We start from the raw sequence: 13,548 nt of genomic DNA, 5'->3' as shown, positions 1-13,548 counted from the left end.
AATGGTTGCTTGTAATTAAGGAGGTTTTTATCAGCCATGAATGGAGAAGATACCAAACTAGACGCGCCCAAGTCAAACGCGCTGACGTTGTTTTTCATCTGGACTGGCCGACTGGGTGACTTCGTGCTCCCTGCGGTATGGCCGAATTACCAGTTGTTATTATTTTTTTTTGTTTCATGATTCAGCGGTATGTGTTGGATTATATGATAGTGAATGGTGTTTTTTATTTATAAATATATTAAAATAATATTTTTTTAAATTCTAACTTATTATATTTATTAAGAATGTAGCTTTATTTTTATATATTTTTTAGTGAGATTATCAAGATCTCATTACTTAGATAACGAGTTTTGCGAGTTAATTAGGTTGTTTGAGTTTTTTTTTTCTTTTTAAATTTATTATTCAATATTGAGTTGATTAAAAATTTAAATTCATAATTTTTTTTTATAAAGTTATCTTAATTTCATGATTTATATATAGCAAGTTAACTCGGGTTAACTCATGATATATATTTTTTTATAATTGATTTTTAAATAAAATTTTTTAAAATAAAAAATATTATTTTAATATATTTTTAAATAAAAATTTTTTTTAAAAAGAATTATTACTACATCACCCAACAAACTATTGTGAAATATGCATACTACTATGAATGAACGAAGCTACCAAGGTCACAAAGATTTGAAGGAAATAAAGATGTGATTATCACAAACATTTAAAAATAAAAGAAATGTTTTCGGCACAATTTGTTTTTCTTTTAAAATTACGTTTCATGCATTTTAAAATTATATTTTACCTTAAAAAAATTAAATTAATATTTTTTAATATTTTTAAATAATTTTGATATACTTGCTAAAAATACAAAAAATATTTTAATATATTTTTAAATAAAAAATATTTTTAAAAAACATCATATGTCATAATACCAAACCTAGTTAATTTTAAGAAAAAAAAAATTAAAAATAATGATTATCATTTTATATTATTATTGCTAATTCTTTTTTTTTAATTTGAATTAAATATCTTTTAAATCAATTTAAGCATCAATTAAAATCTATAATTTATCATGAATTATAAATAAAATTTACAAAGATAAAGTAGAGAGTATCTATGACTATTTAGTACCGAGATAGTAATTATTTTTTAAAATGTTTTTTATTTAAAAATATATTAAAATAATATTTTTTTATTTTTTAAAATTTATTTTTAATACAAGTGCATTGAAATAATTTTAAAATAAAAAAATAATTTTAAATAATAAAAAAATAAGCAAACTGTTAATTTTTGTTAAAAGTACTTTCAAAAATCAAAAACAAATTCCTGTTAACCTCCTGCCATTAGATGACAAATCCAGTTTTTTTTTTTAATTAAAAGCCTAACGAAAACTAAAGGTCATTTTTTTTATCTTTCATCATCTCACGTGGATAAATCTTACGGATAATCGCACCTACTCTGAAAAAAACCCTTCATTTTTCTTTCCTTTTCTTTATAACTTTTTTTTCAAAGGTATTCAACACTCCCAATTTTCCCAAGAAAATCAACAAAATATCCAAACGCAACTCTCATTTTTTTTGTAATCGATATTTAAATGCATTTTTTTTTAACTGAAAAACCATAAAGAAAGAGGAGAGATTAAAGTAAGAATTGGACTAATAAATCATGGAGAACAGAGCTGTAGAGAACGGAGTTTGTTCAACAGAATCAGTGAATGTTAGCTCTGATGTTTGGAGTTGTAAAAATTCTGATTCTTCTTCTGCTGATCATCTTGTCATTATGGTCCACGGTATCCTTGGAAGGTATGATTTTTTCTTTAATTTTTTTTCAATTTTTTTATCAATAATTACTAGTTATCATGATTTCTTTGCGTTATTTATTGAATTTTTTGATCTGGAGTTGGTTTATTTTTGTTGAATACGAGATAAAAAATGTAAACTTTCTCTGAAAGTTGTCCTTTTTTATTTTGATGAATTTTCACCCTCAATTCCTGAATTTGGAATTCAATTACTTCTGTTGATTGCCCCCAGTCTAGTGATTTTTTTTTAAAATCTGGGTTTGGTTTATTTTTGTTGATTATGAGATCAAAATGTCAACTTCCTCTTGAAGTTTGTCTTTTTTTGAGCTAACTGAATTTTTAGGCTTAATTATTGAATTAGTTCTGTTGTTTGCTAATTGTGGGCGTTTTGCTTGAATGATCAGTAACACTGATTGGAAGTTTGGAGCAGAGCAGTTTGTTAGAACTTTACCTGATAAAGTATTTGTTCATTGTAAGTATCATTAGTTTTGTTTTCGATATTGATATGAAGCGAAACCCTTCCTTTTTAGTTTGGTATTTAGATGTTTGTTGAGTGGAGTTTAAATCAATTCTTTTGCTATTTGTTTTATTTCTACAAAGAATGGAATGCTTAGGTTGGTTTTACTTGCATTGTAGGTAGTGAAAAAAATATGTTTAGGCTGACACTTGATGGTGTTGATGTGATGGGTGACCGTTTGGCCGAGGAGGTACAGTAGTTCTTAGATTCGTGGGTTTACCTGTAATTATTTACTAAATTTGGTTGCATTTTCTATGCTGGATTATCGATGGAATATTTGAATTTTAGGTACTTGAAGTGATTCAAAGAAAGCCAAATTTGCAGAAGATTTCATTTGTTGCACATTCTGTGGGAGGATTAGTGGCGAGATATGCAATTGGGAGATTGTATAGACCACCCAAGAAAGAAAACGTAGAAGATTCAACTGATGGTACAAGCATAGATGACTTAAAGGCTACAATTGGTGGCTTGGAGCCTATGAACTTTATCACTGTTGCTACACCACACCTTGGTTCCAGGGGAAATAAGCAGGTATTCTATTTTGACTGTTTCTTTTCATTTAAATTTTCGAATTTCATCATCATCCACTCAAAACATTGAAAAAGCAAAAGATCAGGTTGTTAAAATGTTTTTGTAAGGAAAAATTTTGTGTGTATTGAGTAGGATTGTTTTGGATAAGGTGCTGAAATGGTATTTTATGCTTCTCTCATACTTACAAGAGTGTTTGCTTGAAGATGATGAATTTCTCTTGTTTGCTGTATGAATTGACCATAGCGCACTGGGTTAGATGTTATAAAAGCATGTTTGTATGCAAACAGATAAAAGAGAGCAACCAAGGGTTATCTCTATCCTTATACTATGAGCAGTAGGGAACATAGAATGGGTCTCTTTTATTGCAAGCAAACTAGAATCTCATACTTGTATATGATAGTTTTACTGGATAAGCAACTTTTTAGGGTGAAATCTGGCCAAGACAATGATGATGAAAGAGAAAATCATGTCATACTGTTGTTCATGGCATGGTTCAATAGGGTACTTTATCCAGGAAAAAACAAGCTGGACTCCTGACTTCTCTATTTTGATTATAGTCATTAGTTGACTGCTAGTGGAATTCATTTGAACTCATTTTTCCATTATAACTTCCTTGTTACTAAATCTGAGCATACAAACAGTATTACTTGTTTCCTGCTACTATGCCAATTGCACATGTTAATGATTCCTTAATCTTAGCTCTCATTGAATTCACATTAAGCATCCTTAGTATTTTGTTCAAAACATGTTTTCATTGCAGGTTCCATTTCTTTTTGGTGTAACTGCCTTTGAGCAAGCAGCCAACCTCTTGATTCATTGGATATTTAAGAGAACAGGCCGGCACCTTTTTTTGAATGATGATGATGAGGGCAAACCTCCATTGCTTAAACGCATGATAGAAGATTATGGTGATTGTTTTTTCATGTATGCCACATACACAGCAGTTCTTTGTGCAGATTCCTTTCTTTTATAGTTTCTTGAGATGCCATCTTTATGATATCCAAATATGTAATTAATAAGAGCACCTAACTAATTTTGTAGGTCAGCATTGCGTATATTCAAACGTCGGGTAGCATATTCAAATGTTTGCTATGATCGTATCCTTTTTATTTCTTCAAAGCAGCTAACCATCAATATATAATCTGAAAACTTGACAGTCTCTATTTCTCTGTTCCCTTGATGAAAACTGTTTAGATATTGTGGGCTGGAGAACATCGTCCATTAGACGTAATATTGAATTGCCGAAGGTACCTCTGCTCCCACTGTGTAATTTTCCTCTATATTATTGCCTGTTGGTTAGAATGTACTTACTAAAATGTCATTTTCCTTTTAGTGGGAGGATTATATTAACAAGGAATATCCACATATTGTATACGAAGAATGCTGCAAGGCCTGCGACACTGAGCAGTCTGAGCTTGTTTCAACAGATGATGATAGTTTCGACAAGTTAGAAGGTATATTTTGAATGAAGCAATGCAGCAGCTATGCTAGCTCTATTCGTTTTAATTGCTTTTGCTTTTACCAATTTTGCCAATGAATGTATTTTTCGAAATTTCCATTGTCCTTAATTATGGTTAGTTCTTCAATTTTACAAGTTTGTTAACTGGACCTTATTTGTGCAGAGGAACTAGTGACAGGTCTATCCCGTGTGTCATGGGAAAAAGTAGACGCTAGCTTCCACACCTGCAGACAGAGGTTTGCTGCTCATAGTGTCATTCAGGTCTCTCCCTTCCCCCCCTATGTGTGCGTGCATGCATGCATGTATCTTACATTCATCCTCACAGATGTGCTGTGTTTTTTGGGCATGTGATTTGAAAATGCTAATTATCTCTTAGGAAGAATGGCGGTGTCATCAGTGCTCAGGTGCAAGGAAACACCTTGGAAAATGAAAATAAATGTAATATACAAGTCTCTGTTATCTAAAGGAACCATATGCCACTCTGTATATTTCACAGGTTAAAGATCAGAGCATGCATATAGAAGGCGCGGATGTCGTACAACATATGATCGATCATTTTCTTCTGTGAAGCCAGTGGCTGCTTAGACATAACACATTACAGCTGGATGCGAGGTCCAATATGGTAAGTTATTATGAGCATGCTGTTGAAATTCAATTTTTCTGGACCATTGATCTGTACATTTGTTGCAGGTTGAAGAATGTCAACTATCATGGTGATGGTGAATTCAGCAAAAACTATGAGCAATTTAATATAAATTTTGTTTATTCATTCATGTATTGTATGTATTGCACACGTACTTTATAATTATGAATAAACGAATGCTATAAATATAGGCCTATTCATTTGTTAGTGCTTAGGGTTGAGCAAATTAACTGAATTATCCAAAATATTCATAAATCCTGATTTGAAATTAACTGAATTGTTTACCAATTGTTTTTTGGATAATTTCGGTTAGAAATCTAGAAAAAATTCAGTTTGGTTTTGGTTTTAAATTCTTGAAACTGAACTACATTGAATTGAATCAAATAAAAACAGCTCATTAAAAACAAAAAGTCTACTATAAACTAAAGCTTATTAAATCAAAGTTTTTTAAAAATAGCTCGATCAAAGGTTTATTAATTGAAATTAGACTTGTTTGGCTTTAATAAATATATAAAATTAAATCAATTAGTTTTATTAAGTAGTTCAAACTGAATCGTGTAAGCATGTGTAATGATTGTGATTATGGGTCGTTTTTGTTTTTGCAGTAAAAAATTTTGTTAATTTTTTTTTATATAATTATAGATACGTTAATAATAAAAATAAAATTTTAAAAATAAGGTTTTTTCAGTCCAGTTCTTGTTTGTTTGCTCATTTGTTTTTTAAAATTGTTTCAAATAAAAGCTATTTTCGTTGTTTTTTAATAAAAAAATTTAAAAGAAAGAATTCTGTTTTTTTATTTGGTCGGTTTGTAATTAAAACCAAATATCAAAGTATACAGATCAGAGTTGTACAGGACTCCAGAATCCTCGATTGAACCGTCAGCAAATCAAAGCCACCGAGAAGTCAAAGAAATGTTTGAAGTTTTTGACTAACCAATATAAAATAATAACGTGGCACGTAATTAAAGATCCAGCTAAGTTGTCCGCACCTAATCATTCCTCCATTACCGAAACAAACGATCTCTCTCCCACACAGTTTCAGGTTCTCCGTTTCGACGATGGATCTCTCACTTGCTGCTTCTCCCTCTTCGTTTGACTTACTATTATTGAACTCCCACAAATTCTCATTATTTCAATTTAAGCCCCACTTCTCTCTCAAATCCAAAAACCCCCCTACAAAATCATTATTTTGGCGCCAAAATCGCCCATTCAGAGTCAGAGCTCTTAACGATGATGGTTTCGTCCTCGAAGATGTGCCTCACTTGACTGATTTCCTCCCTCATCTACCAGTAATCAATCATTCTGTTTTTCCTTCATTAAAACTTCCCTTTTTATTTTCCATTTTAGGATTTTTTGTTTTTTGTTTTTGCAGTCGTATCCAAATCCTTTACATCACAGCCATGCCTACGCGATTGTCAAGTACATGAATTTATTATTTTTTTCTTTTAATTAATATAAAATTTCTGCTGTTATTTTTAAAATTTGAATTGGGCAGGCAGACTTTTGTTGGACCAGACGATGCAGTCGCACAAAATGTAAGCTCACTTAACATATCATTTTTCTTCTGTAAACGACATGTCATTCAATCATTCTCACTCTATTTTTTTCTTTTGGGTAGATTGTTGTTCATAAAGATAGTCCTAGAGGTGTCCATTTCCGGCGAGCCGGCCCCAGAGAGAAGGTATGTTACTTTCATAAATTTTAATAATTATTTATTCATTTTGGATTAATTTTTTGAGGAATTATTCAGTACACGGGTGGGTAGGTGCACGTGCTTCCACAGGTGGGGCCCACTCGATAACTACATTAGGCACAGCATGAATGCGAGCTAGGGAGCACTGCATCGGGTGTGAAATGGTAGAAGCTGATTGTTTTTGATTGGTGCGATGCCATGCAGGTGTATTTTATGCCTGATGAAGTGCGTGCTTGCATAGTGACATGTGGGGGTTTATGTCCCGGGATCAATACAGTGATTCGCGAGATTGTATGCGGATTGAATTATATGTATGGAGTTGATGATGTACTTGGCATTATGGTGAGTTTTATTCAGAGATACGTAGAGGGTTGTGTTTAATTGTTGAATGGTTTGCTTTGTTTTGTTTAAGAAAGAGTTTTTGAATGAATGATTGTATTTTCAGGGAGGTTATAGGGGTTTTTATTCAAAAAACACCATAAATTTGACGCCCAAAGTTGTGAATGATATACATAAGCGTGGTGGCACATTTCTTTGCACTTCACGAGGAGGTCATGACGCAAACAAGATAGTTGATAATATTCAGGACAGGAGAATAAATCAGGTTGACATGCCTTTTTCTTTGGTAAAAATTTCTGAATATGGTATGCGACCTGAATGGAATAAGGTAGACTGGTTTTTTGGTGGATATTTAGGTATATATTATTGGAGGTGATGGCACTCAGAGAGGAGCAGCTTTAATTTACAAGGTGTTTAATTCTCCAACTAGAACTTTTTCCTTCGTTCTATTGTAGCAATCAGTCAGCTTGCATTATGGTATGATTCAAGTTTGTCACACTGGCATGCTTTTTTCTTCACGTTAATTTGTATTTTTGGTTTGTTTTTGGAAGGAAGTTGAGAAACGTGGTCTTCAAGTGGCTGTTGCTGGGATCCCCAAGACGATTGATAATGATATAGCGGTGAGTTGTGTCATCCATTCTGCAATTTTATGCCTCAAAGCAAGGTTTGACTTTCGAGGCTTCTTGCTTTTTTTAAAAAAATAATGTTTGTAGTGAGGAAGTGACGTGGTGGAGGTGAACTGTATTGAACCCTGGGAAATGAAGTAAATTGTGTTGTTGTTCTAGGTGATAGACAAATCTTTTGGATTTGATACCGCTGTTGAAGAAGCTCAGAGAGCAATTAATGCTGCACATGTGGAGGTTGAAAGTGTGGAAAATGGAGTTGGGATTGTTAAACTGATGGGCAGATACAGTGGTAAACTTTTTGAACATAGATTAATAGATGGCACATTGATGGCCATAAGATTATCACTATATTTATTCTTACCTTCCTGCTTCCTTTCCTTTTGAATCCTGCAGGTTTCATTGCAATGTTTGCAACTTTGGCAAGTCGAGATGTGGTAAGACTTTTGTTGGCTAATAGTGATTCCTGAACTTACAAATATTTGGACCCATTATTAGAGTGTGATATTTGATGCTAAGTAAATCCAAGGCAGTTGCTGAGAGAATTGGAAACTAATTAGTAACTTGGCGGGGACATAAGATTGAGCAAGTTACTTGTTGGCTAGTAACTTTAGCCATGATCATCCTGTTTTATTGAGTCATAACAATAATGTGGTTCCTTTACCTCCAAGTTTGGCAGTTTCAGGAAGTTTGGCTTATTTTGTGTGTGTATGAAGCAATGATTTGTTGTTTTAATCTCTATTCCTTAACAACAGAATTTTGTGTTAGGAAAAATTTGGTAGTGCAAAATACTGTCTTTGACACTGGATGTATCAGAAAATGGTAGATTTATGCTTGCTTTTTTCCCCACCCTTTATAGTAATGAAGTTGCAGGCTCTTTTTTTCTAGAAAACATATTGCTTCACACACGCGCGCATGTATGTGTCTGTGTGTGAGTAATTATATAAACTATATTCCCGCTTTTTTCACTTTCAGCGTACCGTTCTTTTTCCTTCTCCAAACGAAGTGTTGGAGAAGACATTGCTTCAGAATGTGCTTAGACGGCGTGGTTTATTGCTTGCAATCACTCATAATATTACAACTGAGTGATATGCTAACCATGGTTGGGATATAACAGGATTGTTGCTTGATTCCAGAATCGCCATTCTATCTAGAAGGTCCTGGTGGTCTTTTTGAATTTATTGAACAGAGGATCAAAGAAAATGGGCATATGGTTATTGTGATAGCAGAAGGAGCCGGGCAGGAATACGTAGCTCAGGCCATGCAGGCAGCTGATGAGAGAGATGCATCAGGGAACAGACTACTTCTTGATGTTGGTCTGTGGTTAACTCAAAAGGTTAAGGTGGGTACTAAAAGTCGCCACCTCTCTTAACTCATGTTTTTCATTTCAAGAACAGTGTATTTATTACCTTTTCTCTTCCATGAGCTTGTTATTTATTTCCTTTCCTTCTGATTGCCACTGCCCTGTCAAGCTAAGCAATTGCTTATCTCAAACTTGGTGACCTAATTCTCACGGGGCCTCAAAATGATCTCCATGGACCTATAATGCCACATAGCAACCTTGTTAGGTGGTAAATTGGCAATTTGACAATTGCCTAATAGCTAATTTTAATACAGTTATGTTGTTGTATCTATCATTTTGTTGAGATAGACCATTTATTTCATTTTTGTCACCGCATCTATTTACTTTTGCACTATTAGTGTTAGTGCTAATTCCATTTATACTTTTAATATCTCGTGTTGCAGGATCATTTTACAAAGGTGAAGAAGATGGAGATAAATATGAAATATATAGGTACCTTCCAAATGATTGCATTAGCATTTTATCTTTGGTTTAGAAACTGTTGCATCTGATGATTCTAACTTCTGCTAAACACTATCCTATTTCAAGGGCGACTTTTTTAAGAAAACTAATTTTGGATATTGTTTTTAGGGAAAATATAAATTAAACAATGCACTTGGCATATGCTTATTTGTAGGTAATGAGAGGTCATGCTAAATATCTTGTCCTAAAAACACGTATTGATTTGAGGCTAGACCAGAAAGGTTCATATGGTTAAATTCTGTAATATTCATCGAGTTTTGACACAGCGTATAGCGAAGATAAAACTAGGGTTCTCAAACCCTAAGGTTATAGATCTAAGCTATAGAAAAATTTAGATAAAACTCTCTGGTATTTTATAAAAATTTGAATAATAGTCTTCATCTTTATAAAATAAACTTGACTTCTCTATTTATATTAGTCATAAAATTCTTTAAAGGAAATGATTCCTAATTAAAACTAAAATCTTTTATAGAAAATGATTCCTATATAAAACTTATCTAATTAATAGAATTCATCTAACATGAGGATTCTTAAATAGTAAAATACTAATTAAATTAAAAGTTCTAAGCTAAGTAGGAAATAAATAATTAAAATACAAAATTAATTTGGAAAATAATTAAAACAAGAAAATAGTAACTTCAGGCTTCATATCATATGCTTTTGGGTTTCTTTGTGGATTTCTTTTCGGGCTTGTCCTTGTCAATATGGTTCGTAAACCTCTGAGATAATTGTTCTACGTCAGTCTCCCCCACTTGAAAAATACTCATCCTCGAGTTATTTGTCAGAAACTGAACCTGAACTCTTCCACTCCATAGAAAAAAAAATACTTTTGAGTACAATACCATAACTAATTTATTCACGAAGTAGCATGCCTTTGACTTTTGAAGTTCAAAATTTAATATGGGTATAATAAGGAAAAATCCATATCTGATATACTTTTTAATTTTTATGAAGTCTACTTGTAGTTTCTTCCAATATTTTTCTACTTCGAACTTGGAGTTTATCATCATTTATGTCCTTAAATACTTCAACCATTGTATTTAAGTGAGCACCAAAATAATCATCCATAATATATCCAAAAGACTTGCCAGAAATTACTGAGACTTCCATGTCATTGTTTGCAAGATCTACATTATCATATAAATCTTTCATCATCTCCATCAAGTTCACATAGAACATCCTCGTCATCGAGAGATTGTTGTTTATTTTGACCTTCAATCACGATGATCGATTTCTGTCTCTCAGGTTGTGGTTGTTTGTCTTAATTTGACAAGGTTCCACGACCTCTATCAAGTTCATCTTCACTAACAACCATCATATAGACAAGTGGTTGTCTAGGTGGAATTTTAGGAATAGGTCTAAGGTAAGGTCGATCTCGAGGCAAATCTCCAAACATGTTCCTCTACTCTTTGCGATTCCTATTTATGCCTTCCATCAACCGAAATAGATCTTCTTCATTAGATGAATACTCGTAGTAATAGTGACCACGAGGATTTGTACGAACTAGTTCAATGATAGGTTGGCCGCGGGCTTCATCCCCAGTGCGTGCCTCTTTTCTTTCCCGGTTCATGTTTGCGCGCAACCCTAGTGTCTCAAGCCTGGTTTTAAGGTCATCAAATTTGGTGTTGATGTCGCCAAACCCATTTTGCACTTGCTCCTTATAGCTTCTATTGCTACTAAATGACAATCTAGTTGATTAACAACCTACATCTCCTAATCACCATCACGAAGATGGTTGCCTCCAACTGCTCCACGATTCTTTTCACGATTCGCTATCAATTTGGATGTTGACCTTATTTGATACCACCTAATGCAGTGTATAGTGAAGATAAAACTAGAGTTCTCAAGCATTAAAATTACAAACCTAAGTTGTAGAGAAATTTAGAGAAAATTCTCTGGAATTTTATAAAAATCTGAACAATAGTCTTCATTTTCATAAAATAAATTAGGCATTCCTATTAACACTAGTTCTAAAATCCTTTATAGAAAATGATTTCTGATTAAAACTAAAATCCTTTATAAGAAATGATTTTTAATCAAAACTTATCTAATTAATAGAATACATCTAGCATTAGGATTTCTAAATAGTAAAATACTAATTAAATTAAAAGTTCTAAGCTAAGTAGAACACAAATAATTAAAATCTAAAATTAACTAGGAAAATAATTAAAACAAGAAAATAGTGACTTCAAGCTTCATATCATATGCTCTTTTTTTTTACTTCTTTTCAGGCTTGGCCTTGTCAAGTTTGAGAACCTTGTCAAACAAGAAAATAGTAACTCTTCAAATAATTGTTCTACATCAAGTTTGATATTTTAGGATCAAGAATTAAGAAAGTATGCTTGAGAACCTTGTGGAAAATCTCCTCCTGTGCTGATGAAAGAGGAGGTCTATGTATCTAAATTTTTATATTTTCGTATGCAGATCCTACATACATGATTAGAGCTATCCCAAGTAATGCATCAGACAACATTTATTGCAGTCTTCTAGCACAAAGTGCTGTTCATGGGGCCATGGCTGGGTACACAGGATTCACAGTTGGTCCAGTAAACAGCAGACATGCTTATATTCCCATTGCTGTAAGTACTTCCTCTTCTCAATCTTTGTTTATGACTAACATGACTTTCTATGAATACAGTTTCACTTGCTGGTTTACCTTGGTTTTACAATATGAGACTTGGCTCCTATATTTATAATTTTACAAATTTAAATGTCTCAAGTGTGAATCAATACATCAAGATTCAATATACAGCCTTTATATATTATGCATTTAACCGGGAAAAGCTAGATTCTCATAGATTTGGCTGGATTAATAAAACTAACTGACCTGGTAAGTAAGGAGAAGGGGATTGAGAATTATGATGGCTAAATTCCTGTCATCATAAGATGGCCAATACAGGTTTTACTAGGATTGATTGTTTAATTATATGTCCCAAATGCTTGAATCTCAATGAAGGAGTAGCAACTTGAAAAATCATATAAGATGGGTAAGAATAAATTCAACTACTGCCTTGCAGCATGAATGCAAAACTAATTTAGGGTGCTCCTGCTGCTTGATGACAAATGAAAACTAGTATCTTTCCTGATCCGTCGTCACTCTTACTTCAGTTTGCACAAAAGCTTAATTTAGTTCTTTGCACAAGAGTGCACAAAAGCATAATTTAGTTTCTTTGCACCATAGTGCAGACTCTGTTCTGGTTCCCATGTTGCCTCCCACTGATACAGATGATGCAGAATATGACTAACTGTTTCTGGCCTTTTTTATTACTGTTTGATGTTGAACTAACCTTACAGTGGCTCTGTAAATTTCCTGTTCCATTGTGTCTTCTGAATTCTCACTTCTATTGTCAATTATGTGACGATTCTATTTTGGCTGCAATATGCCAGAATGAATGATTTTAAGCGGTTATTGAACTCCAATGAACACAACAATTATTTTCAGTTAGTAGCAGGATAGGTCTTGGAGCCTGTGGAAACGTGTATAAATTCTTTGGTACTAGTACCTTCAATATTTCTTTACTTTTTGGTGACATTGTCTTCCCTAGTCCTTCCCTTGCACACACCCAATTTCAGTGTGGAGGGATACACAAAGTGACGTGCTGTTAAAATTGGTATAGCTAATGCTATACAATTTTGTGATGCATGATAGATTCAACTTTTGTGATATTGCAGCGTGTGACAGAGGCACAAAATACAGTGAAGGTAACAGGTAGGATGTGGGCCAGACTTCTTGCTTCAACAAATCAGCCTAGTTTCTTGAATTCCAACGAGATGCTGCCAATTTAAATTTACCAATGCCTTAGAACAAGTAGAAATATTTTTTGGTGGCTGCCATTTATGATGATTCTTAAGTTGTAGACAGCAGTTTAGATTGTATCTTTTGATAGAGTCTGCTATTTTAAGACACTATCTGTTTCTCAATGACTCAGCCATCATATTTACTAAATTCAAATGATGTCAACGTATATTTACAGTTAATGAATATTCTTTTATGCTTGCACCGTTTGTGTTGAGATTGTTTAGCAGATTGACTCTCGATGTGGGGTGAATTGATGATGATAAAACTTGCATTAGACTGGTTCGACAGTTTCGATGATTACATGCATGCCTGCCGTACTTGACAAGTG

General features: G+C 33.1%; 2 protein-coding genes across 5 annotated transcripts; both read left to right on the top strand.

The window, feature by feature from the left end:
• Positions 1 to 1,406: 1,406 nt before the first annotated feature.
• Positions 1,407 to 5,149, top strand: LOC18097076 (lipid droplet phospholipase 1). 3 transcript variants are annotated; one of them, XM_052451090.1, is made up of 12 exons: positions 1,407 to 1,796; positions 2,197 to 2,264; positions 2,429 to 2,499; positions 2,598 to 2,840; positions 3,601 to 3,764; positions 3,882 to 3,937; positions 4,035 to 4,087; positions 4,174 to 4,294; positions 4,463 to 4,560; positions 4,676 to 4,703; positions 4,796 to 4,921; positions 4,990 to 5,149. In XM_052451090.1, the coding sequence occupies exons 1-11, from the start codon at positions 1,660 to 1,662 to the stop codon at positions 4,798 to 4,800; spliced, it is 1,044 nt and encodes a 347-aa protein (XP_052307050.1). In that variant the 5' UTR covers positions 1,407 to 1,659; the 3' UTR covers positions 4,801 to 4,921; positions 4,990 to 5,149. The 3 variants fall into 3 exon arrangements, with proteins under 3 accessions (XP_052307050.1, XP_052307051.1, XP_006385831.1); XM_006385769.3 differs by lacking the exon at positions 4,676 to 4,703 and having other exon boundaries at positions 1,410 to 1,796; XM_052451091.1 differs by lacking the exons at positions 3,882 to 3,937; positions 4,676 to 4,703 and having other exon boundaries at positions 1,408 to 1,796; positions 3,601 to 3,676.
• A 738-nt stretch (positions 5,150 to 5,887) lies between these two features.
• LOC18097075 (ATP-dependent 6-phosphofructokinase 4, chloroplastic) lies at positions 5,888 to 13,421 on the top strand. 2 transcript variants are annotated; one of them, XM_006385767.3, is made up of 14 exons: positions 5,890 to 6,230; positions 6,314 to 6,360; positions 6,437 to 6,476; positions 6,560 to 6,622; positions 6,839 to 6,976; positions 7,080 to 7,238; positions 7,330 to 7,383; positions 7,525 to 7,593; positions 7,759 to 7,888; positions 7,993 to 8,033; positions 8,714 to 8,938; positions 9,343 to 9,391; positions 11,846 to 12,000; positions 13,094 to 13,421. In XM_006385767.3, the coding sequence occupies exons 1-14, from the start codon at positions 6,000 to 6,002 to the stop codon at positions 13,205 to 13,207; spliced, it is 1,515 nt and encodes a 504-aa protein (XP_006385829.2). In that variant the 5' UTR covers positions 5,890 to 5,999; the 3' UTR covers positions 13,208 to 13,421. The 2 variants fall into 2 exon arrangements, with proteins under 2 accessions (XP_024453669.2, XP_006385829.2); XM_024597901.2 differs by lacking the exons at positions 7,759 to 7,888; positions 7,993 to 8,033 and having other exon boundaries at positions 5,888 to 6,230.
• Positions 13,422 to 13,548: the final 127 nt, after the last annotated feature.

Source organism: Populus trichocarpa, chromosome 3 (genome assembly GCF_000002775.5).
Source record: "Populus trichocarpa isolate Nisqually-1 chromosome 3, P.trichocarpa_v4.1, whole genome shotgun sequence".
In the NCBI taxonomy this organism is placed as follows: domain Eukaryota; kingdom Viridiplantae; phylum Streptophyta; class Magnoliopsida; order Malpighiales; family Salicaceae; genus Populus; species Populus trichocarpa.
This window is presented reverse-complemented; position numbering and strand designations above follow the sequence as displayed.

Bases quoted from the DNA above. Each gene is read 5' to 3' on its own strand.
- LOC18097076 (XM_006385769.3), top strand. From the start codon at position 1,660: ATGGAGAACAGAGCTGTAGAGAACGGAGTTTGTTCAACAGAATCAGTG. The intron at 1,797-2,196 runs GTATGATTTTTT...TTGAATGATCAG, and splicing joins GTCCACGGTATCCTTGGAAG to TAACACTGATTGGAAGTTTG. The intron at 4,561-4,795 runs GTCTCTCCCTTC...TATATTTCACAG, and splicing joins CTGCTCATAGTGTCATTCAG to GTTAAAGATCAGAGCATGCA.
- LOC18097075 (XM_006385767.3), top strand. From the start codon at position 6,000: ATGGATCTCTCACTTGCTGCTTCTCCCTCTTCGTTTGACTTACTATTA. The intron at 8,939-9,342 runs GTGGGTACTAAA...CTCGTGTTGCAG, and splicing joins GGTTAACTCAAAAGGTTAAG to GATCATTTTACAAAGGTGAA. The intron at 9,392-11,845 runs GTACCTTCCAAA...TTTCGTATGCAG, and splicing joins GATAAATATGAAATATATAG to ATCCTACATACATGATTAGA.